A 23196-nucleotide genomic window follows, 5' to 3' on the forward strand; every position below is an offset into this window, starting at 1 on the left:
GTAGAGGTCGACCGATTAATCGGAATGGCCAGTTAATTAGGGACGATTTCAAGTTTTCATAACAATCGGAAATCGGTATTTTTGGGCCCCGATTTATTATTTAATTTATTTTTTACACCTTTATTTAATCTTTATTTAACTAGGCAAGTCAGTTAAGAACACATTCTTATTTTCAATGACGGCCTAGGAACGTTCTGCCAGATTTTTAACCTTGTCAGCTCGGGGGATCCAATCTTGCAACCTTACAGTTAACTAGTCCAATACTCTAACACCTGATTACATTGCACTTCACGAGGAGCCTGCCTGTTACGCGAATGCAGTAAGCTAAGGTAAGTTGCTAGCTAGCATTAAACTTATCTTATAAAAAACAATCAATCAATGACTGTCATTGCTCCAATGTGTACTTTACCATAAAAATCAATGCCTTTCTTAAAATCAATGCCTTTCTTAAAATCAATACACAAGTATATCTTTTTAAACCTGCATATTTAGCTAAAAGAAATCCAGGTTAGCAGGCAATATTAACCAGGTGAAATTGTGTCATTTCTCTTGCGTTCATTGCACGCAGAGTCAGAGTATATGCAACAGTTTGGGCCGCCTGGCTCTTTGCGAACTAATTTGCCAGAATTTTATGTAATTATGACATAACATTGAAGGTTGTGCAATGAAACAGGAATATTTAGACTCATGGATGCCACCCGTTAGATAAAATACGGAACGGAATAAACGTTTTGTTTTCGAGGTGATAGTTTCCAGATTAGTCAAAGGTATTTGGTTTAGAGAGAAACAGTCGACGCATTATAATTCCTGTAATAACTTGCGGCTGAACTTGAAAGGGGTTCTATCGTTATTTTACCGTTCATGTCTTCCATAGAGAATGTCTTGATCTACTTCAAATAAGGTCTGTGTTTCGTGGAGGAGCAGACTGACAGGGGACCGAGCAGACTGACAGGGGACCATGCAGACAAGCTCTGCTATCTGCACTACAACCTAAAACTTAACTGGGAATATTGAAGACCCATGAAAGCTGGTGGTTCGTTTTAACATATGTTCTCATGTTATTTGAGACTAAATTGATTTTATTTATGTATTATATTAAGTTAAAATAAAAGTGTTCATTGTTCATTCAGTATTGTTGCAATTGTCATTATTACAAAAATGTGTGTGTGTGTATGATATATATATATAAAATATATATAATTTGTTTTCTTTTTTTATATATATATATATATATATTTTTTTTTTATCGGTATCGGCTTTTTTTGTCCTCCAATAATCGGTATCGGCGTTGAAAAATCATAATCGGTCGACCTCTAATAGGAAGAGCTGGGATTTGACAAACTCACACTCATTCTTATGTTTAATAAATGTATCGTATAGTGTGTGTGTGTGACCGGCTTACAATGATGGCAAAATACAACACTTGAGAGTGCGCTGACCCTGGTGCTAGAGGGGGTACAGCTGGTTGAATGTTTGAAGGGGTATCGGACTATAAAACGTTTGGGAACCACTGCATATACACCATACCATTTTTCTATTCCTCATCAATCCACGTGGATTTAACAGTTTTTACAGTCATTTTCTTATCGGGTGCATGCTTATTAGTAACTGGGATAAGCAATTTCATAAATGTGTCAAGGGCAGCGTCTGGTTGCTCATCATTACACACCACGGACCAACAAATATTGATTACATCAAAAACATAGGAATCACTACAAAACGTATTGTATGACCTCTTTTACACAATATTAGGCCCAGCCTTTGGAACTTTGGTTTTCCTAGATATGGCTACTATATTGTGATCACTACATCTGATGGATCTGGAAACTGCTTTAAAACACATTTCTGCAGCATTAGTAAAGATATGATCAAAATATGTTGATGATTTAATTTCTGTACTGTTTGTAACTACCCTGGTAGGTTAACTGATAACCTGAACAAGGTTGACGGCACTGGTTACAGTTTGAAGCTTTCTCTTGAGTGGGCAGCCTGATCACAGCTTTCCTCCAGTATTAGTTAATTAATTGCCAGTGTCTGGAGTTTAGTTTTCCTGTTCTACAGTCTTATAAAGATAGGGGGGTTGACTGGGACAGACAATGTAACATCCATAATATTTTGAGAAAATGTTTTTGAAAAACGAGCACCTTACATAGGATCATCTTATAACTGTCTCTCTAAAGCTACCTTTCATCAAGGTTTTATATGGTCTATTGGTTTCTCTCTTTTCATTGGCAGAATCCTTTTTCAGTGTTATGATATTCATAACATCCATATCCACCAGTCCATCTTCCTGTCAACTAACAGAACTCTGCTGGTTGTCCTGGTAACAGATACCAGTCTATCTTCCTGTCAACTAACAGAACTCTGCTGGTTGTCCTGGTAACAGATACCAGTCCATCTTCCTGTCAACTAACAGAACTCTGCTGGTTGTCCTGGTAACAGATACCAGTCTATCTTCCTGTTAACTAACAGAACTCTGCTGGTTGTCCTGGTAACAGATACCAGTCCATCTTCCTGTCAACTAACAGAACTATGCTGGTTGTCCTGGTAACAGATACCAGTGGGCAGATCTATTGTATTTGTTCAAACTAAACTACAGCACTTACTTTGATGTGTCAAATCTGATCCTTTCTTCTCTTCTCCTCTCACAGTTCCACTCAGCCCCGTTGTTTTCCTGCAGTCCACCAGCTGCACAAACAACCTCTTCATACCCAGCAGTAAGGTGCTACCGGGAGAGGCACGACACGGGGACTCCGGGAGGGAGGAAGGGCTAGCGTTGTCCTGGTAACCATAAAGAGGGGACACAGACACATATCATTATGGATGCTGATGCCACTGTTGTCATGAAGTGCTTTACAGAAACCCAGCCCAGACACAGCAAGTTGTATGCTAGACCAGACCAAGCTGTACCATCTGGTGTTTTGATCTGGAGAGACTCTTCTCTTCCTCGTCAGCATCAGGATGTTGTTGATGCTCCCCAGAGGATCCACAATAGTCATGTCTCTCTCCTGTGTGAATGAGAACATCAAACAGATAGTGAACTTACGACCGTCTATTATAATCATAGGGTCTTACAAGAGGCATTAATCTCTCTAAACAGCCTAAAATGCAAATGTTAAAGGGTCGTTCCACTAAATGGGTCCTTTTGCATCCCTTTGATATTATAAGTATAAATTATGCTCCAACATTGCATTTTAAAAGCCTGTTATACTAGATGAGATGCACTTTAATGTAGACCACATGGATAATTTAATAAATCTAATTTAAAAGTCCCCAAAATATATGTACCAATGGCAGATTAAAACTAACAAAGGCAGATGGCCCCTTTAACAATTCCTACAGTACTGAACATATTCAAGTGTAGAACTTCAGTAGAATGCCCCTTAAAACCCCCACATTAGTTCAACAACGGCATAGTGTGTGACTCTGTTTTTAAGACAGTACTCACTGGTGTTAATCTGATATTCTGTCTCCTCCTCTTTCACTCCCAAGACGTCTTCCTCCACCTTTATTGAGATAGCATCCTCTTCCTCTCTGAAAGGTTCTTCCCCTGTTTCCTCTATAACATCCTCTTCTTCTTTCACGACAATGTTCAGCCTCAGAGCTTCATTCTGCATACAGCAGACCTCTTCTTCTTTAACGGAGGAGGAGTAGTTTAGTGAGCTCATGATCTGGGATGTTAGAATTAGCGACTAGCCTAACGCTAGGCCCAGTATCAATGTTTAACAACTTTGCAAATTGAACAAGCAAATTAGGTTAAAGTTAACCAGTTGATACGTCAACTGAACTGCGTTAACAACACTGCGATTAGCTAATGTACATTAACATGGTCTAAAGCGTCAATCTTTCAGTTTTATGTTGGCTAGCAAGCTACCGAGGTGGTTGAAAGAGTAGCCGCGTTGTTGTTCCTGAAGAAGCATCCCGTCCAGTCCATTATACGTCACGCCTAGAATCAACACCTGAAAGACGCATATCGCCTTCTGCTGGCTGGAGTTGGTAACGCAGTTTGGAAACAACAGTTACTACACTTTTGTATTGGAAAAAACGTCAGAATAATTTAACAATAAGCTGATATAGTGTAAATGATGAATACATACTTCTATGAATAGGTAGTGTTTTAATAAACATTTGCTCTGTTCATTTTTCACATTAGTTTCTATCTAGATGTGACGGTACTATTCCATTAAAGCTACGCTCTTTAAGATACAAATCATCCTGTAAACCAGGGGTGGGCAACTCCAGTCCTCGGGGGCCTGATTGGTGTCACACTTTTTCTCCATCGCTTGCAAACACAGCTGATTAATCAAACTGCATCCTAAACTGAAGATTATGATTAGGTGATTATTGGAGTCTGGTGTGTTAGCTGGGGCTGGAAGCTATGATCCCTTATTGATGTCACTAGTTAAATCCCCTTCAATCAGTGTAGATGAAGGGGAGGAGACAGGTTAAATAAGGCATTTTAGGCCTTGAGACAAATGAGACATGGCTTGTGTATGTGTGCCATTCAGACAGTGAATGGGGAAGACAAAATATTTAAGTGTCTTTGAACGGGGGATGGTAGTAGGTCCCAGGCGCCGGTTTGTGTCAAGAACTGCAACGCTGCTGGGGTTTTCCAGCTCAACGGTTTCCCATGTGTACCAAGAATCATCCACCACCCAAACAGTGGTGTTTAAGATGAGGCAGAACGATTTGTTTTTTCATGAGCATGGCCTTAATTCTATTACAGCATATTGGATGACTGTCATTCATATTCCATTCACCCTGTTCAATGTAACAGCAATAGGTTTCGGCTACTACATGATACTAGAATTTTCCCTATACCCATCATGAGATTGCTACAACCTAGCCTATGAATGAAAGTTTAGAACGTAGGTGCACACAGGTCGAGATAGGTTTTTTAGGTGAGAGACAGTCTTGAAGACATCACCAACTAATTATCATGGTCCAAACACACCGAGACAGTCGTGAAGAGGGCACGACAACAACTTTTCCACCTCAGGAGACTGAAAAGATTTGGCATGGGTCCCCAGATCCTCAAAAAGTTCTACAGCTGCACCATCGAGAGCATCCTGACCGGTTGCATCACCGCCTGGTATGGCAACTGCTCGGCATCTGACCGTAATGCACTACAGAGGGTAGTGAACATCACTGGGGCCAAGCTTCCTGCCATCCAGGACTTATATAAAGAAAGACCCAAAAATTGTCAGTCATAGACTGTTTTCTCTGCTCCCACACGTCAAGCGGTACCGGAGCACCAAGTCTAGAACCAAAAGGCTTCTTAACAGCTTCTACCCCCAAGCCATAAGACTGCTGAACAATTAATCAAATGGCCCCCTGGACTATTTACATTGACCCCACCTCCATTTGTTTTGTACACTGCTGCTAGTTGCTGTTTATTATCTATGAAATGTCACTTCACCCCTACCTACATGTACAAATTACCTCGACTAACCTGTACCCCCGCACATTGACTCGGTACCAGTACCCCCTGTATATAGCCTTGTTATTGTTATTTTATTGTGTTACTTTTTATTATTTTTTTTACTTTTGGTCATTTGCTAATTTTCTTAACTCTACTTGAACTGTACTGTTAGTTAAGGGCTTGTAAGTAAGCAATTCACTGTAAGGTCTACACTTGTTGTATTCGGCGCATTTGACAAATAAAGTTTGATTTTATTTGACAAATTCAGGTATGTTTATCCCGTTTTTTTCTGTTTAAGAAACGTTTGTCTCTAGAGAGTTGAAAACAGCAGGTCTGGGACAGGTAGCACCTCCGGTGAACAGGTCAGGGTTCCATAGCCGCAGGCAGAACAGTTGAAACTGGAGCAGCAGCACGGCCAGCTGGACTGGGGACAGTAAGGAGTCATCATGCCAGGTAGTCCTGAGGCATGGTCCTAGGGCTCAGGTCCTCCGAGAGAGAGAAAGAAAGAAAGAGAGAAAGAGAGAATTCGAGAGAGCATACTTAAATTCACACAGGACACCAGATAAGACAGGAGAAATACTCCAGATATAACAGACTGACCCCAGCCCCCCGACACATAAACTTCTGCAGCATAAATATTGAAGGCTGAGACAGTATGGGTCAGGAGACACTGTGGCCCCATCCGATGATACCCCCGGACAGGGCCAAACAGGCAGGATATAACCCCACCCACTTTGCCAAAGCACAGCCCCCACACCACTAGAGGGATATCTTCAACCACCAACTTACCATCCTGAGACAAGGCCGAATATAGCCCACAAAGATCTTCGCCATGGCACAACCCAATGGGGGGTGCCAACCCATGAATACGGCTGCACAGTATTGTCTCTTCTCGATGGCGGTTATAATATCGATTAGTACCTTGAGCGGGGTTGAGGTGCACCCATGACCAGCTCGGAAACCGCATTGCACAGCGGAGAAGGTTCATGCTGAAAGAGCTCTGATAGGTTGGAGGATGTCCTCCAGAAGTTGTCATAATTACTGTTTAAGTCTATGGAAGCCTTGAGAACCATGAGCCTCCTAGGTTTTGTATTGAAGTCAATGTACCCAGAGGAGGACGCAAAATAGTATGTTTTATTCAATTATTTGGTGATGTGATTATATTTAGTATAGTTTTATCCAAAAATGATTTTATTTTAATGTTTTACCAATTTATTTTCTTCTGAAACTCACTGAAAATCCCATTTTGCAGGGCTCTGGCAGTGCTACTCCTTGCACAAAGGCAGAGGTAGCGGTCCTGCTACTGGGTTGTTGCCCTCCTACGGCCTCCTCCACGTCTCCTGATGTACTGGCCTGTCTCCTGGTAGCGCCTCCATGCTCTGGACACTACGCTGACAGACACAGCAAACCTTCTTGCCACAGCTCGCATTGATGTGCCATCCTGGATGAGCTGCACTACCTGAGCCACTTGTGTGGGTTGTAAACTCCGTCTCATGCTACCACTAGAGTGAAAGCACCAATGTGTGTAAGCATTCAAAAGTGACCAAAACATCAGCCAGGAAGCATAGGAACTGAGAAGTGGTCTGTGGTCACCACCTGCAGAATCACTCCTTTATTGGGGGTGTCTTGCTAATTGCCTATAATTTCCACCTTTTGTCTATTCAATTTGCACAACAGCATGTGAAATTTATTGTCAATCAGTGTTGCTTCCTAAGCTTCCTTTTTTCATAGGGTATATGGGATTTTCACACAAAGCCTTATATCTGCAATTAGTCTGTTTGAAAGAAACATTTCTGGTGGGAAAATGCATATATTGTTTTGTACATATTTAAGAATATTCACATGAAAATCTGTCGCAAGTTGCACGGAAACTTAGCTACTAAGGTGGATATTGATCCAACACCTGCCACGTATTCAAACCAGCCCACTGGGCACAGACGTCAGTTCAACATCTAGTTTCTATTTACATTTCTTTGAGTCGTCAACTAAAGTGAATTCAACATGAAATCAACACAAAATGTCACCTGTCATTGGATTTACAAGTTGGGTGAAAAATAAATAAAGATTCCTGATGTTGATGGCTTTTTACAAATCCAATCAGTTTTCCACATTAATCAAACATCATCACATGGATTTGTTTTGTTGAAATGACGTGGAAACAACGTTTATTCAACCAGTGGGAGGCTTGTAAATGCCCCCAGGAAAGTAAAACAAAGAACTCTTCATTGAGACAATGATAAACAGCAATCTGTGGGAGAGTTGTGGTGGATATTATAAAATAAGGATCTGCTGGAGTCCAAGTCAAACCAAGATTCTTTATTTCTGAGCTCAGAGAGAATAACAGAGTTACACAGCGCAGTGTAGACAGTCTGAATTCCTGAAGCATTGGGTGATGAGCACATATCTTTATAGTTTCCTGTTCCTGGGAGGGACTTTATTCATACAAGGATGCAGGTGCAGCTGGTTTGCAACACAGGATGATACTCCCAGGAACAGGAGATTATAATAGGTCAGTTTCACAAGGTTAGTCACATACTCAGTTATGTGGACACATACAATTAACATTTTCCATTACAGAATCTGTGAATATTTTCATTTCATTAAATCATCAGTGGGCAAACAATGCAAATGTAAACAATGGAACAAATGCATCACATCCAAATATCACTGTATTATCTGTAGTGCTGGAGGAAAGACACACCCAGATAAACACAAACACAGAGTTTTAAAAAGGACCATTTAAACACATGGAATCTGATCTACTCTATATTCAAACTGAAATACTCCATATTCACTTCATGTTTTCTAATAAAAACATACAGATATGTTTGAGTATACCTTGTACCATTTAATTTCATATGGTAAAAACAGGTAAACACATTATCAGTCAACAATATAAGACAACGGGAGCACTGTGTATGTTCTCTGATGAATTTTAAGTTAATGTGATGTAAAATATCAATTTACACACTGGACTAATTAAGCCAATGTGATGTTAAATATCAATATTCACACTAGGAGAAGTAATTATTCTCTCCAGTGTGGATTCTCACATGACTTTTAAGTGACTGATGAGTAATATGTCTTTCCACAGTCTGAGCATTTGTAAGACTTCTACCCTGTGTGTATTCTGCTATGTTTTTTCAAGTAGGTTTTAGGTTTAACACTTTTTTTCACACTGGGAACACCTCTGTGTGTTTTCTCTCATGTGTTTTCAGTTCCCCTGACTGGTTGAAACACTTTCCACACTGGGAGCAGTGGTAAGGCTTCTCCCCTGTGTGTAATCTCTCATGTCTTTTCAGGTTAAATAAATGGTTAAACTTCTTACCACACTGGGAGCAGTGGTAAGGCTTCTCCCCTGTGTGTATTATCTCATGACCTTTCAGGCTCCATAATTGGTTAAAACTCTTTCCACACTGGGAGCAGTGGTAAGGCTTCTCCCCTGTGTGTATTCTCCCATGTAGTTTCAGGTTCCCTAACTGGTAAAAACACTTGCCACACTGGGAGCAGTGGTAAGGCTTCTCCCCTGTGTGTATTCTCTCATGTTGTTTCAGGTTCCCTAAATGGTAAAAACATTTGCCACACTGGGAGCAGTGGTAAGGCCTCTCCCCTGTGTGTATTATCTCATGAACTTTCAGGCTCCATAATTGGTTAAAACTCTTTCCACACTGGGAGCAGTGGTAAGGCTTCTCCCCTGTGTGTATTCTCTCATGTTTTTTCAGATCCCCTGACCGGTTGAAACACTTTCCACACTCTGAGCAGTGGTAAGGCTTCTCAACTGTGTGTATTCTCTCGTGTTGTTTCAGGTTCCCTAACTGGTTAAAACACTTGCCACATTGGGAGCAGTGGTAAGGCTTCTCCCCTGTGTGTATTCTCCCATGTTGTTTCAGGTTCCCTAACTGGTTAAAACACTTTCCACAGTGGGAACACTGGTGTCTTCTTGTTGGTTTGGACATCCCTGGCTCTGGTTCCTCTGAGTGTGGTCTTTCTCCTGCCAAAGACAGTGTGTTTAAAAAAAAAAAGAGACATGAATGAAACCTCCACATGATAAATAGGCCTTCCTAATCAGATCGCTCAATAACATAAGGCCAGTTTTAACAATCTTGGTGTGATTTTAAAACAACTGTTGTAGAGTTTCCTGGTAAAGTCAGAACACAAACTAAACCGTTCTTGGACACTCAAGACACAGACGTCGCTTAATTCCAATCGAGCAGGTGGTTCTAAATATATAACTTTCATAGCTGTATGATACAGAATGCGAGCTACAGTCGTGGCCAAAAGTTTTGAGAATGACACAAATATTAATTTCCACAAAGTTTGCTGCTTCAGTGTCTTCAGATATTTTTGTCAGATGTTACTATGAAATACTGAAGTATAATTACAAGCATTTCATAAGTGTCAAAGGCTTTTATTGGCAATGACATGAAGTTGATGCAAAGAGTCAATATTTGCAGTGTTGACCCTTCTTTTGCAAGACCTCTGCAATCCACCCTGGTGTCAATTAACTTCTGGGCCACAACCCTAGATGACAGCCCATTCTTGCATAATCAATGCTTGGAGTTTGTCAGAATTTGAGGGTTTTTGTTTGTCCACCCGCCTCTTGAGGATTGACCACAAGTTCTCAATGGGATTAAGGTCTGGGGAGATTCCTGGCCATGGACCCAAAATATTGATGTTTTCTTCCCCGAGCCACTTATCACGTTTGCCTTACGGCAAGGTGCTCCTTCATGCTGGAAAAGGAATTGTTCGTCACCGAACTGTTCCTGGATGGTTGGGAGAAGTTGCTCTCGGAGGATGTGTTGGTAGCATTCCTTATTCATGGCTGTGTTCTTAGGCAACATTGTGAGTGAGCCCACACCCTTGGCTGAAAAGCAACCCCACATATGAATGGTCTCAGGATGCTTTACCATTGGCAATGACACAGGACTGATGGAAGCGCTCACCTTGTCTTCTCCGGACAAGCTTTTTTCCAGATGCCCCAAACAATCGAAAAGGGGATTTATCAGAGAAAATGACTTTACCCCAGTCCTCAGCAGTCTAATCCCTGTACCTTTTGCAGAATATCAGTCTGTGTGCAGATGCACTCACACCTGCCTGCTGCTATTCCTGAGCAAGCTCTGTACTGGTGGTGCCCCGATCCCGCAGCTGAATCAACTTTAGGAGACGGTCCTGGCGCTTGCTGGACTTTCTTGGGTGCCCTGAAGCCTTCTTCACAACAATTAAACCGCTCTGAAGCCTTCTTCACAACAATTGAACCGCTCTCCTTGAAGTTATCGATGATCCGATAAAGGGTTGATTTAGGTGCAATCTTACTGGCAGCAATATCCTTGCCTGTGAAGCCTTTTTTGTGCAAAGCAATGATGACGGCACATGTTTCCTTGCAGGTAACCATGGGTGACAGAGGAAGAACAATGATTCCAAGCACCACCCTCCTTTTGAAGCTTCCAGTTTTGGGGGGGGATTCTGTTCATTTGCATGGCAAAGAGGGACTTTGCAATTAATTACAATTCATCTGATCACTCTTCATAACATTCTGGAGTATATGCAAATTGCCATCATACAAACTGAGGCAGCAGACTGAAAATTCATATTTGTGTCATTCTCAAAACTTTTGGCCACAACTGTACACACTTCCTTAACTTCTTGTCAATATGGGGGCGCTGTTTCACCATTGGAAAAAATAGTGCCCAAATTAAACTGCCTCGTACTCAATTCTTGCTCGTACAATATGCATATTATTATTACTATTGGATAGAAAACACTCTCTAGTTTCTAAAACCGTTTGAATTATGTCTGTGAGTGAAACAGAACTGGACTTGTATGTGAGAATGCCAAATTTTCCTGTTTGCTGTTCTGAGACCTGTGTATAACTCTGCCTGTCTTCTATTTGTTGAGATGCACTGCATACGCCTTCCCCTGGTTGTTAGCGAATAGGGAGACTTGAAATGGAGTCTCTACGTAGTTCCCAAAGGTTATAAATCCCTTGTCAAAGACGTGTATCGTTCTTTTCCCCTTCGCTCTGACGCACTGAGGACCTTGGCACATTCTACTGGAAGCATCGGTTATAGATCTTAGACATTTCCGGCTGTGTTTTTATTCGATATAGGCTTTAAAGACATCATAATCTTGTTATTTTGAACCGAATTATATCAGTTTATGTCAGTATACTGCGATTTTCGGGTATTTATTTCCGTGGCGTTGTAGGAAGTTGGGTATCTCTCTCTTTCATGCTAATGTTTACTGCTAATTGCAACGTGGAAGAGGACGTTCTCCAACCTAGCAACGATTCTTTTGGACAAAGGACACCTTTCCCAAGATTCTGATGAGAGTTCATCGAAAAGTAAGAACTATTTATGCTGATAATTCGTTCTGTTGAAAAATGTCAAATAATAATTCCGCCATGAATTATGGTGCGGTCTCGCTTTAGCGCACGCTGTATGCTTGAAGTAACGTTAATTTTAAAAATGTAACCCAGCGATTGCATTAAGAACTAATTTGTCTTTCAATTGCTGTCCAACCTGTATTTTTTTTGTCAAGTTTATGAATAGTTTTCTATTAGTATAGGTGCCTCTCCAAGATGGCGCCGGGCAGATTGCTTGAGGTTTTGGACACTAATCACATTGTATAAGCACGATTTGTGCCGCTAAATATGCACATTTTCGAACAAACTCTATATGCATTGTGTAATATGATGTTATAGGACTGTCATCTGAAGAATTCTGAGAAGGTTAGTGAAAAAATGTATATATTTTGGTGGTTTATACGTTATCGCTATTTTTGCCTTGAATCAATGCTGTTGTGATGTTTGCTATTGTGGTAAGCTAATATAACGCTATATTGTGTTTTCGCTGTAAAACACTTAGAAAATCTGAAATATTGTCTGGATTCACAAGATCTGTGTCTTTCATCTGCTGTACGCTGTGTATTTTTAAGAAATGTTTTATGATGAGTAATTAGCTAATACACGATGGTCTCTGTAGTTATTCTAGTCGCTTTGGTGAGAGTTGTGATAGTGGCTGCAATGGTAAACTATGATTTATACCTGAAATATGCACATTTTTCTAACAAAACATATGCTATACAATAAATATGTTATCAGACTGTCATCTGAGGAAGTTGTTTCTTGGTTAGTGGCTATTTATATCTTTATTTGGTCGAATTTGTGATAGCTACTGATGGAGTAAAAAAATGGTGGAGTAAAGAAGTGGTGTCTTTTGCTAATGTGGTTAGCTAATAGATTTACATATTGTGTCTTCCCTGTAAAACATTTTAAAAATCAGAAATGATGTCTGGATTCACAAGATGTGTATCTTTCATTTGGTGTCTTGGACTTGTGATTTCATGAACATTTTATTATATGATATCCCTGTGTCTTTAGGCTAGGCTATGCTAGTCAGCTTTTTTGATGGGGGTGCTCCCGGATCCGGGTTTGTGAGGCGTTAGAGGTTAAACATAAAATAAGTAAATACGTAATTTTAAGTGGAAGTCCAAAACTTGTTTTTACGTCGAAGACACAAAGCACATCAGTAAAATCTCCCCGTTGTCGAAAGGGTTCGACACCTGCTGTTTAAATGGCCCAATTTCTTATTTAGACGTTCACAGATTTTCAACATTTTGACTATCGCTGATGTCATATTTTGGGTAAAGTAAAAAATAAAGTGAAATATTTGGGAAGATGTTCCTAAAACTGAGAGTAACTACAATAAACAAAAATATTAACGCAACATGTAAAGTGTTGGATGTTTCATGAGCTGAAAAAAAAGATGGCAGAATTTTTTACATCCCTGTTAGTTAACATTTATTCTTTGCCAAGATAATCCATCCACCTGACAGGTGTGGCATATCAAGCTGATTAAACAGCATGATCATTACACAAGTGCACCTTGTGCTGGGGAGAATAAAAGGCGGTCACCTAATAATCCCCAGTTTACAATTGGCTCATTCATCCCCCTCCTCTCCCCTGTAACTATTCCCCAGGTCGTTGCTGCAAATGAGAACGTGTTCTCAGTCAACTTACCTGGTAAAATAACGGTAAAATAAAATAAATAAATAAAAGAATAAAAGGCCTCTAAAATGTGCAGTTCGGTCACACAACACAATGCCACAGATGTCTCAAGTTTTAAGGGAGCGTGCAATTGGCATGCTGACTGCAGGAATATCCACTGGAGCTGTTACCAGATAATTGAATGTTAAATTCTCTACCAGAAGCCGCCTCCAACGTCATTTTAGAGAATTTGGCAGTACATCCAACTGGCCTCACAACCACAGACCACATATAACGACGCCAGCCCAGGACCTCCACATCGTCTGAGACCAGCCACCCGAGTTGTATTTCTCTTTGTAATGAAGCCCTTTTGTGGGGAAAAACTAATTCTGATTGGCTGGGCCTGGCTCCGCAATGGGTGGGCGTATGCCCTCCAGGGCCCACCAATGGCTGCGCCCCTGCCCAGTTATGTAAAGTCCATAGATTAGGGCCTCATTTATTTATTTAAAATCACTGACTCATATAAACTGTGAATCTTTGTTTATATTTTGGTTCAGTATACACACACACAGTGCATTCGTTAAAAACTTCTCTAGGATAGGGGTCAGCATTTTCACGTTTGGATGAAAAGCATATCCAAATTCAACTGCCAGCTACTCATCCCCAGAAGATAAGATGTGCATATTATTAGTTGATTTGGATGGAAAACACTCTGATGTTTCTAAAACTGTTTGAATCATGTCTGTGAGTATAACAGAACTTATTTAGCAGGCGAAACCCAGAGGACAAACCATTCAGATTTTGTTTTTTTTGAGGTCACTCTCTTTTCAATTATTTTTCATTGGGAATCCAGATTTCTAAGGGACAGTTCCTACCGCTTCCAATGGATGTCAACAGTCTTTAGAAATTGGTTGAGGTTTTTCCTTTGCGTAATGAAGAAGTACGGCCATCCAGAACGAGGGTAACTTGAAGTGTACTGTTAGATAGAGGCGCGTGACCAGAAAGCTAGCTACAGTTTGTTTTCCTCCCGTATTGAACACAGATCATCCCGTCTTCAATTTTATCGATTATTTACGTAAAAAAATACCAAAAGTTGTATTACAAAAGTAGTTTGAAATGTTTTGGCAAAGTTTACAGGTAACTTTTGAGATACTTTGTAGTCACGTTGGAACCGGTGTTTTTATGGATTCAAACATGCCAAATAAATGGACATTTTGGATATATATCGACGGAATTAAATCGAACAAAAGGACCATTTGTGATGTTTATGGGACAAATTGGAGTGCCAACAAAAGAAGCTCGTTATTTCTGCGTTTTGTGTCGCGCCTGCAGGGTTGAAATATGCTTCTCTCTCTTTGTTTACTATGGTGCTATCTTCAGATAATAGCATCGTTTGCTTTCGCCGAAAAGCCCATTTGAAATCTGACATGTTGGCTGGATTCACAACAAGTGTAGCTTTAATTTGGTATATTGCATGTGTGATTTAATGAAAGTTTGATATTTATAGTATTTTAGTTGAATTTGGCACACTGCATTTTTACTGGCTTTTGGCCAGATGGGAGGCTAGCATCCCACATATCCCAGAGAGGTTTTAAGTATTCAGACCCCATCACCTTTTCCAAATTTTGTTACATTTCAGCATTATTCTAAAATTGATTCAATTGTTTCCCCCCCTCGTCAATCAGCAAAAAAAAGAAACGTCCTCTCACTGTCAACTGCTTTTATTTTCAGCAAACTTAACATGTGTAAATATTTGTTAGAACATAACAAGATTCAATAACAGACATAAACTGAACAAGTTCCACAGACATGTGACTAACTGAAATTGAATAATGTGTCCCTGAACAAAGTGGGGGGGGTCAAAATAAAAAGTAAGTCAGTATCTGGTGTGGCCACCAGCTGCATTAAAGGAGGCCTGTAGCATCTAATGATGAAACATGGAGTCTTAAAGGAGGACTGTAGCATCTAATGATTAATTACTATGGAGTCTGATGCTTTAAAGGAGAAGTTTACCCAAAATCCAGAAACTCATTAGTGATTCCATACATTGAAACTAGTCCAGTGGATTTTTTCCCTCTCCCTGTAGTGCTGTACTGAAACAGCTGCAAAACGTGACTCATGACGTTGCTGGATGCGGGCCTCGCTCTGCTGCTTTGCCAGTTAATTTGTTATTTTATTACAGCTAAGGCCTTTGTCTTTCACCTGGAGTTGTTTATTTATGTTTGAGAAAAACACACTTTTCAACATAAAACATATACAAAATAAACTCAGCAAAAAAAATGTACGGGTCTTTTTCAGGACCCTGTTTTACAAAGAATATTCGTAAAAATCCAAATAACGTCACAGATCTTCATTGTAAAGGGTTGAAACACTGTTTCCCATGCTTGTTCAATGAACCATAAACAATTAATGAACATGCACCTGTGGAACGGTCGTTAAGACACAAACAGCTTACAGACGGTAGGCAATTAAGGTCACAGTTATGAAAACTTAGGACTCGAAAGAGGCCTTTCTACTGACTCTGGAAAAACACAAAAAGAAAGATGCCCAGGGTCCCTGCTCATCTGCGTGAACGTGCCTTAGGCATGCTGCAAGGAGGCATGAGGACTGCAGATGTGTCCAGGGCAATAAATTGCAATATCCGTACTGTGACACGCCTAAGACAGCGCTACAGGGAAACAGGTCGGACAGCTTATCGTCCTCGCAGTGGCAGACCACGTGTAACAATCAAGACGTCTCTGAATGTCCTTGAGGGGACCAGCCAGAGCCCGGATTTGAACCTGATTTAACATCTCTGGAAAGACCTGAAAATAGCTTTGTAGTGACACTCCCCATCCAACCTGACAGAGTTTGAGAGGATCTGCAGAGAAGAATGGGAGAAACATGAGGATCCTGCTGCTGGTGTCCTCAAGGGCAAATTGACAGATTTTTCACCTATTTGTCTTTGGGATTCAAACCAGAGATCTTTCGGTTACTGGCCCAACACTAGTAACCGCTAGGCTACCTGCAGCAGGAGCCCCATGTTGACAGGAGAGCCCACCTTTATTTTTCCCTCATTATGAACATTCATATTGGTCAACAGTCAACCTATTGTGTGTATTGAACATTCATATTGGACTGTAGCAGCTAGCTAACTGGCTACCGATCAACCTATTGTGTGTATTGAATATTCATATTGGACTGAAGCAGCTAGCTAACTGGCTACCGATCAACCTATTGTGTGTATTGAATATTCATATTGGACTGAAGCAGCTAGCTATCTGGCTACCGATCAACCTATTGTGTGTATTGAATATTCATATTGGACTGTAGCAGCTAGCTAACTGGCTACTGATCAACCTATTGTGTGTATTGAACATTCATATTGGACAGCCTTACCTGTATAGTAGCACCACCACCCATCAGCCCATTCTCTTCTTGATGTCAAAGCTGCAGTGTATTGTTGGTATAGTTTTTGATGAATAATAATTCAAATTGTGAAAATAGAAGTGTACAATATATATATATATATATATATATATATATATATATATATATATATATATATATATATTTAATCAACTTTAAGATACTGTTTGCCTCTATGCAGATGTAGAAGCTGAATAGGAATAAACATTATCAATAAATAGTTGATTGTTCTTTTTTCACAACATACTAAGAATACTGAGCCACAACCTGTAAATGTGACCATACTATTCCTTTAAAGCCCCTCTTTCAGATATAAATCATCAGAATGGGAAACCAACTGACATGGAAACAATGGAGCAAATGGATCACTAGCAGAGTGTATTATGACATCAGATAGAACTACTCAGACATTCTAAATATCACTTGATTATCAGAGGGGTGTATTATGACATCAGATAGAACTACTCAGACATTCTAAATATCACTTGATTATCAGAGGGGTGTATTATGACATCAGATAGAACTACTCAGACATTCCAAATCAGGCTTCATCCATATCATGAAGGTGGACATTGATCCAACCATTTCAAAAGTAATGACCGGGCTGACGGAAACAGGATATACCTGTACACTTTTATTAATGCAGACAGACAATTTGTTAGTTCGTTTTACATGGTGGGGTCTTTTTGTGTCAGTAAAAATGTATGAGCAAGAAATGGTGGTGGAAACTCATTTATCCACAAATATTTATATACTAACCATCACATCTTAGTTAACTTGGAGTCACGTGATGATATGTTGTGTGGTCCTCCCTCTACGACTTGGGAAACCATGCAGTTTATTAGACTACAGACAAAATAAGTTATGAACTTCACAGGGTGGTGAAACTGCATGTGATGAGCTTGATGCTCCTTTCCAATACATTTTGATGGTCTTATTCTGGTGACATGATGATTGATGCTTGGCTGCCATTTGACAAATAAAATAATATCTCTCTCATCCATAATAATCTCATCATGTAGGTAGCCTACCAACACTATATATGTGAGATGCAGGCTACAGTGCACGGGACAAGAGCATGTTTTCTATTTTACACAAGTTTTTAAAACCATCAGTGGAGTTGAAAATGTGATGGAAACCAATTTAACTTGTATTTTTCATTCGGTACATGGGAATTTAAAAGCAAACGTTATTTTTCTTGTGCACTACGTAATAACGCAAAGCCTTTTATCCACAATAAGTCTGTTTGATGCAAACATTTCTGATGGGAAAATGTGTATATTGTTTTATGCAGATTTGAGAATATTCACATGGAAATCTGGCGCAAATTGCATGAAACTTAGCTACTAAGGTGGATATTGATCCAACACCTGCCACGTATTCAAACCAGCCCACTGGGCACAGACGTGTTGAACGTCTAGTTTCTCTTTACATTTCTTTGAGTCTTCAACTAAAGTGGATTCAACATGAAATCAACACAAAATGTCACCTGTCATTGGATTTAGGTTGCCAGTTCAGTGAAAAATAAAACATACCTGATGTTCATGGCTTTTTACAAATCCAATCAGTTTTCCACATTAATCAAACATCATCACATGGATTTGTTTTGTTGAAATGACGTGGAAACAACGTTTATTCAACCAGTGGGAGGCTTGTAAATGAACCCAGGAAAGGAAAACACAGAACTCTTCATTGAGACAATGATAAACAGCAATCCGTGGGAGAGTTGTGGTGGATATTATAAAATAAGGATCTGCTGGAGTCCAAGTCAAACCAAGATTCTTTATTTCTGAGCTCAGAGAGAATAACAGAGTTACACAGCGCAGTGTAGACAGTCTGAATTCCTGAAGCATTGGGTGATGAGCACATATCTTTATAGTTTCCTGTTCCTAGTTGGGATATTATTCATACAAAGGGCACAGGTGCAAACTGGTTTGCAACGCAGGATGATACTCCCAGGAACTGGAGATTATAATAGGTCAGTTTCACAAGGTTAGTCTGTGGTGGTTAATTTCTGTATTACCAAATGAGGAGAGACAAACTTCACACACTAATCAGAGTTATACTTTAAAACTTCACACACCAATCAGAGTTATACTTAAACTACATCTTTAATAATAAGATCTTTGCAATGACTTTCAACAATTCACTATTTCTAATGAACCGTTGAGAGTGGCAACACAATGGCTACTGAGATCTTTTATAGCAAAGATCCACCCCCTAGCCGACATAAACCACAGATATTAGGAACAGTTCACAAAGTGAGACTTTATAATGAGAAAGGAGTATCCCGTAGCCAGATAGCATTCGCTATAAATTATCGTTCAGTTTGGTCCCTAAGACGAGGTTCTAATCTCGTTCCTGGTACTTCATAGCACAAAAACACCAACTCATCCAATGGCATAACTCAATTGTCAACTCTAGATACCCCCATCTCAAGTAAAACCCTTTCTTGACCCCACTCCTGGACAAGCTCACTGAGGGGAGTGAGCCTCTAGGTCATACACTATCCCAGGATAAGTGCAACATCAGAGAGGACATACAATGGTTCCAGACACTGCCATACACCTAATTATCTATGTTACCCAACTAATTCTGATTCATCCACCACAAGTCACATACTCAGATATGTGGACACATACAATTAACATTTTGCATTACAGAGTCTGTGAACATTTTCATTTCATTTAATCATCAGTGGGCCAACATTGCAAATGTATCCAACGGAACAAATGCATCACATCCAAATATCACTTGAGTATCTGCAGTGCAGGAGGAATGACACACAGATAAACACACACACAGTGTCAGAGTTTAAAAAAGGACCATTTAAAACAGATGGAATCTGACCTACTCTATATTCAAACTCCATATTCAATTCATGTTTTCTAATAAAAACATACAAATATATGTTTTAGTATACTTTGTACAATTCAAGTTCATATAGTAGAAACAGGTAATCATTGTCAGTCAACAATATAAGACAGCAAGTCCCCTGTGTGTATTCTCTCATGCCATTTCAGCTCCCCCAGCTGGTTGAAACACTTTCCACATTGAGAGCAATGGTTTTTCAGGTTCACTAAATCGTTAAAACTCTTTCCGCAATGGGAGCAGTGGTAAGGCTTCTCCCCGTGTGTATTCTCTCATGTTTTTTCAGGTTCCCTAAATCGCTAAAACTCTTTCCGCACTGGGAGCAGTGGTAAGGCTTCTCCCCTGTGTGTATTCTCTCATGCCGTTTCAGATTCGCCGGCTGGCTGAAACCCTTTCCACACTGGGAGCAGTGGTAAGGCTTCTCACCTGTGTGTATTCTCTCGTGTTTTTTCAGGTTCCCTAAATGGTTAAAACCCTTTCCACACTTGGAGCAGTGGTAAGGCTTCTCCCCTGTGTGTATTTTCTCATGTTTTTTCAGGTTCCCTAAATTGTTAAAACTCTTTCCACACTGGGAGCAGTGGTAAGGCTTCTCCCCCGTGTGTATTCTCTCATGCCATTTCAGCTCCCCCAGCTGGTTGAAACACTTTCCACACTGGGAGCAGTGGTAAGGCTTCTCCCCTGTGTGTATTCTCTCATGCCATTTCAGCTCCCCCAGCTGGTTGAAACACTTTCCACACTGGGAGCAGTGGTAAGGCTTCTCCCCTGTGTGTATTCTCTCATGCCGTTTCAGATTCGCCGGCTGGCTGAAACCCTTTCCACAATGGGAGCAGTGGTAAGGCTTCTCACCTGTGTGTATTCTCTCGTGTTCTTTCAGGTTCCATAACTTTTTAAAACACTTGCCACACTGGGAGCAGTGGTAAGGCCTCTCCCCTGTGTGCATTCTCTCATGTTTTTTCAGGTTCCCTAAATCGTTAAAACTCTTTCCGCACTGGGAGCAGTGGTAAGGCCTCTCCCCTGTGTGTATTCTCTCATGTTTTTTCAGGTTCCCTAAATCGTTAAAACTCTTTCCGCACTGGGAGCAATGGTAAGGCTTCTCCCCTGTGTGTATTCTCTCATGGTTTTTCAGCTCCCCTGAACAGTTGAAACACTTTCCACACTGGGAGCAGTGGTAAGGCTTCTCCCCTGTGTGTATTCTCTCATGCCGTTTCAGATTCGCCGGCTGGCTGAAACCCTTTCCACAATGGGAGCAGTGGTAAGGCTTCTCACCTGTGTGTATTCTCTCGTGTTCTTTCAGGTTCCATAACTTTTTAAAGAACTTGCCACACTGGGAGCAGTGGTAAGGCCTCTCCCCTGTGTGTATTCTCTCATGGTTTTTCAGGTTCCCTAAATGGTTAAAACCCTTTCCACACTGGGAGCAGTGGTAAGGCTTCTCACCTGTGTGTATTCTCTCGTGTTCTTTCAGGTTCCCTAACTGGTTAAAACACTTTCCACAGTGGGAACACTGGTGTCTTCTTGTTGGTTTGGACGTCCCTGGCTCTGGTTCCTCTGAGTCTGGTCTTTCTCCTGCCAAAGACAGTGTGCTTTTAAAAAAAAGAGACCTGAATGAAACCTCCACATGATAAATAGGCCTTGCTACGAGGGTAAATCCTAATCAGATCGCTCAATAACCTAAGGCCAGTTTTAACAATCTTGGTGTGATTTTCAAACAAATGTTGTAGAGTTTCCTGGTAATTACTGATAATGTTTACATTACTTATTTTATTCATCCTGTTTTACAAGTCAGAACACAAAAAACTAAACCGTTCTTGGACACTCAAGACACAGGCGTCGCTTAATTCCAATCGAGCAGGTGGTTCTAAATATATAACTTTCATAGCTGTATGATACAGAATGCGAGCTACAGTTGTGGCCAAAAGTTTTGAGAATGACACAAATATTAATTTCCACAAAGTTTGCTGCTTCAGTGTCTTCAGATATTTTTGTCAGATGTTACTATGAAACACTGAAGTATAATTACAAGCATTTCATAAGTGTCAAAGGCTTTAATTGGCAATGACATGAAGTTGATGCAAAGAGTCAATATTTGCAATGTTGACCCTTATTTTTCAAGACCTCTGCAATCCACCCTGGTGTCAATTAACTTCTGGGCCACATCTTGTGATGGCAGCCCATTCTTGCATAATCAACGCTTGGAGTTTGTCAGAATTTGTGGGTTTTTGTTTGTCCACCCGCCTCTTGAGGATTGACCACAAGTTCTCAATGGGATTAAGGTCTGGGGAGATTCCTGGCCCTGGACCCAAAATATTGATGTTTTGTTCCCCGAGCCACTTATCACGTTTGCCTTATGGCAAGGTGCTCCGTCATGCTGGAAAAGGCATTGTTCGTCACCGAACTGTTCCTGGATGGTTGGGAGAAGTTGATCTCGGAGGATGTGTTGGTAGCATTCCTTATTCATGGCTGTGTTCTTAGGCAACATTGTGAGTGAGCCCACACCCTTGGCTGAAAAGCAACCCCACACATGAATGGTCTCAGGATGCTTTACCGTTGGCATGACACAGGACTGATGGAAGCGCTCACCTTGTCTTCTCCGGACAAGCTTTTTTCCAGATGCCCCAGACAATCAAAAAGGGGATTCATCAGAGAAAATGACTTTACCCCAGTCCTCAGCAGTCCAATCCCTGTACCTTTTGCAGAATATCAGTCTGTGTGCAGATGCACTCACACCTGCCTGCTGCCATTCCTGAGCAAGCTCTGTACTGGTGGTGCCCCGATCCCGCAACTGAATCAACTTTAGGAGACGGTCCTGGCGCTTGCTGGACTTTCTTGGGTGCCCTGAAGCCTTCTTCACAACAATTAAACCGCCCTGAAGCCTTCTTCACAACAATTAAACCGCTCTGAAGCCTTCTTCACAACAATTGAACCGCTCTCCTTGAAGTTATTGATGATCCGATAAAGGGTTGATTTAGGTGCAATCTTACTGGCACCAATATCCTTGCCTGTGAAGCCTTTTTTGTGCAAAGCAATGATGACGGCACGTGTTTCCTTGCAGGTGACCATGGGTGACAGAGGAAGAACAATGATTCCAAGCACCACCCTCCTTTTGAAGCTTCCAGTTTTTTTTGGGGGGGGGGGGGGATTCAGATCATTTGCATGGCAAAGATTAATTACAATTCATCTGATCACTCTTCATAACATTCTGGAGTATATGCAAATTGCTGTGACGGGCGTTTTATATGGTGGGTCTTATGTTCTCTCCCCACTGGCAATCCACTCTAGTCTCCACTGGCTCTCTATTCAATATCTTCTGCTGATGTGTGCCTGGTAGCACTACTCTACTCTTTTCCTTTCAGCAGGTTAATACCTGCCTGGCTCCCAAACAAAATCTTTATCTTTACGCTTCTCTAACAATACCGCTACAGAATTAGCATAGTAGGCCAATGTAACTTAAGGTTACCTGAAATATTTAGGACTAACTTATTCCTTGCCACCCATTCTGAAACTAACTTTAGCT

The 23196-nt window shown here is 40.7% G+C and overlaps 3 protein-coding genes across 3 annotated transcripts in view; 1 reads left to right on the forward strand and 2 right to left on the reverse strand.

Moving 5' to 3' along the window:
- Positions 1–3923, reverse strand: part of LOC139546469 (piggyBac transposable element-derived protein 4-like) — a 226838-nt gene extending 222915 nt beyond the window's left edge. The window contains exon 1 of the mRNA XM_071354904.1: positions 3449–3923. Coding sequence (XP_071211005.1) covers positions 3449–3668 — 220 coding nt within the window. The 5' untranslated portion in view covers positions 3669–3923. The remainder of the gene's footprint in view (positions 1–3448) is intronic.
- LOC139546449 (piggyBac transposable element-derived protein 4-like) overlaps positions 1–23196 on the forward strand; it is a 252812-nt gene that overhangs the window by 122259 nt on the left and 107357 nt on the right. The window lies entirely within an intron of this gene.
- The window catches only part of LOC139552019 (zinc finger protein 721-like), a 106506-nt gene continuing 91033 nt past the window's right edge, over positions 7724–23196 (reverse strand). Inside the window, 3 exon segments of the mRNA XM_071363356.1 lie at positions 7724–9483; positions 19784–19944; positions 19947–21248. Coding sequence (XP_071219457.1) covers positions 8596–9483; positions 19784–19944; positions 19947–21248 — 2351 coding nt within the window. The 3' untranslated portion in view covers positions 7724–8595.

This window comes from Salvelinus alpinus, chromosome 2 (genome assembly GCF_045679555.1).
Source record: "Salvelinus alpinus chromosome 2, SLU_Salpinus.1, whole genome shotgun sequence".
NCBI classification, from domain to species: Eukaryota; Metazoa; Chordata; class Actinopteri; order Salmoniformes; family Salmonidae; genus Salvelinus; species Salvelinus alpinus.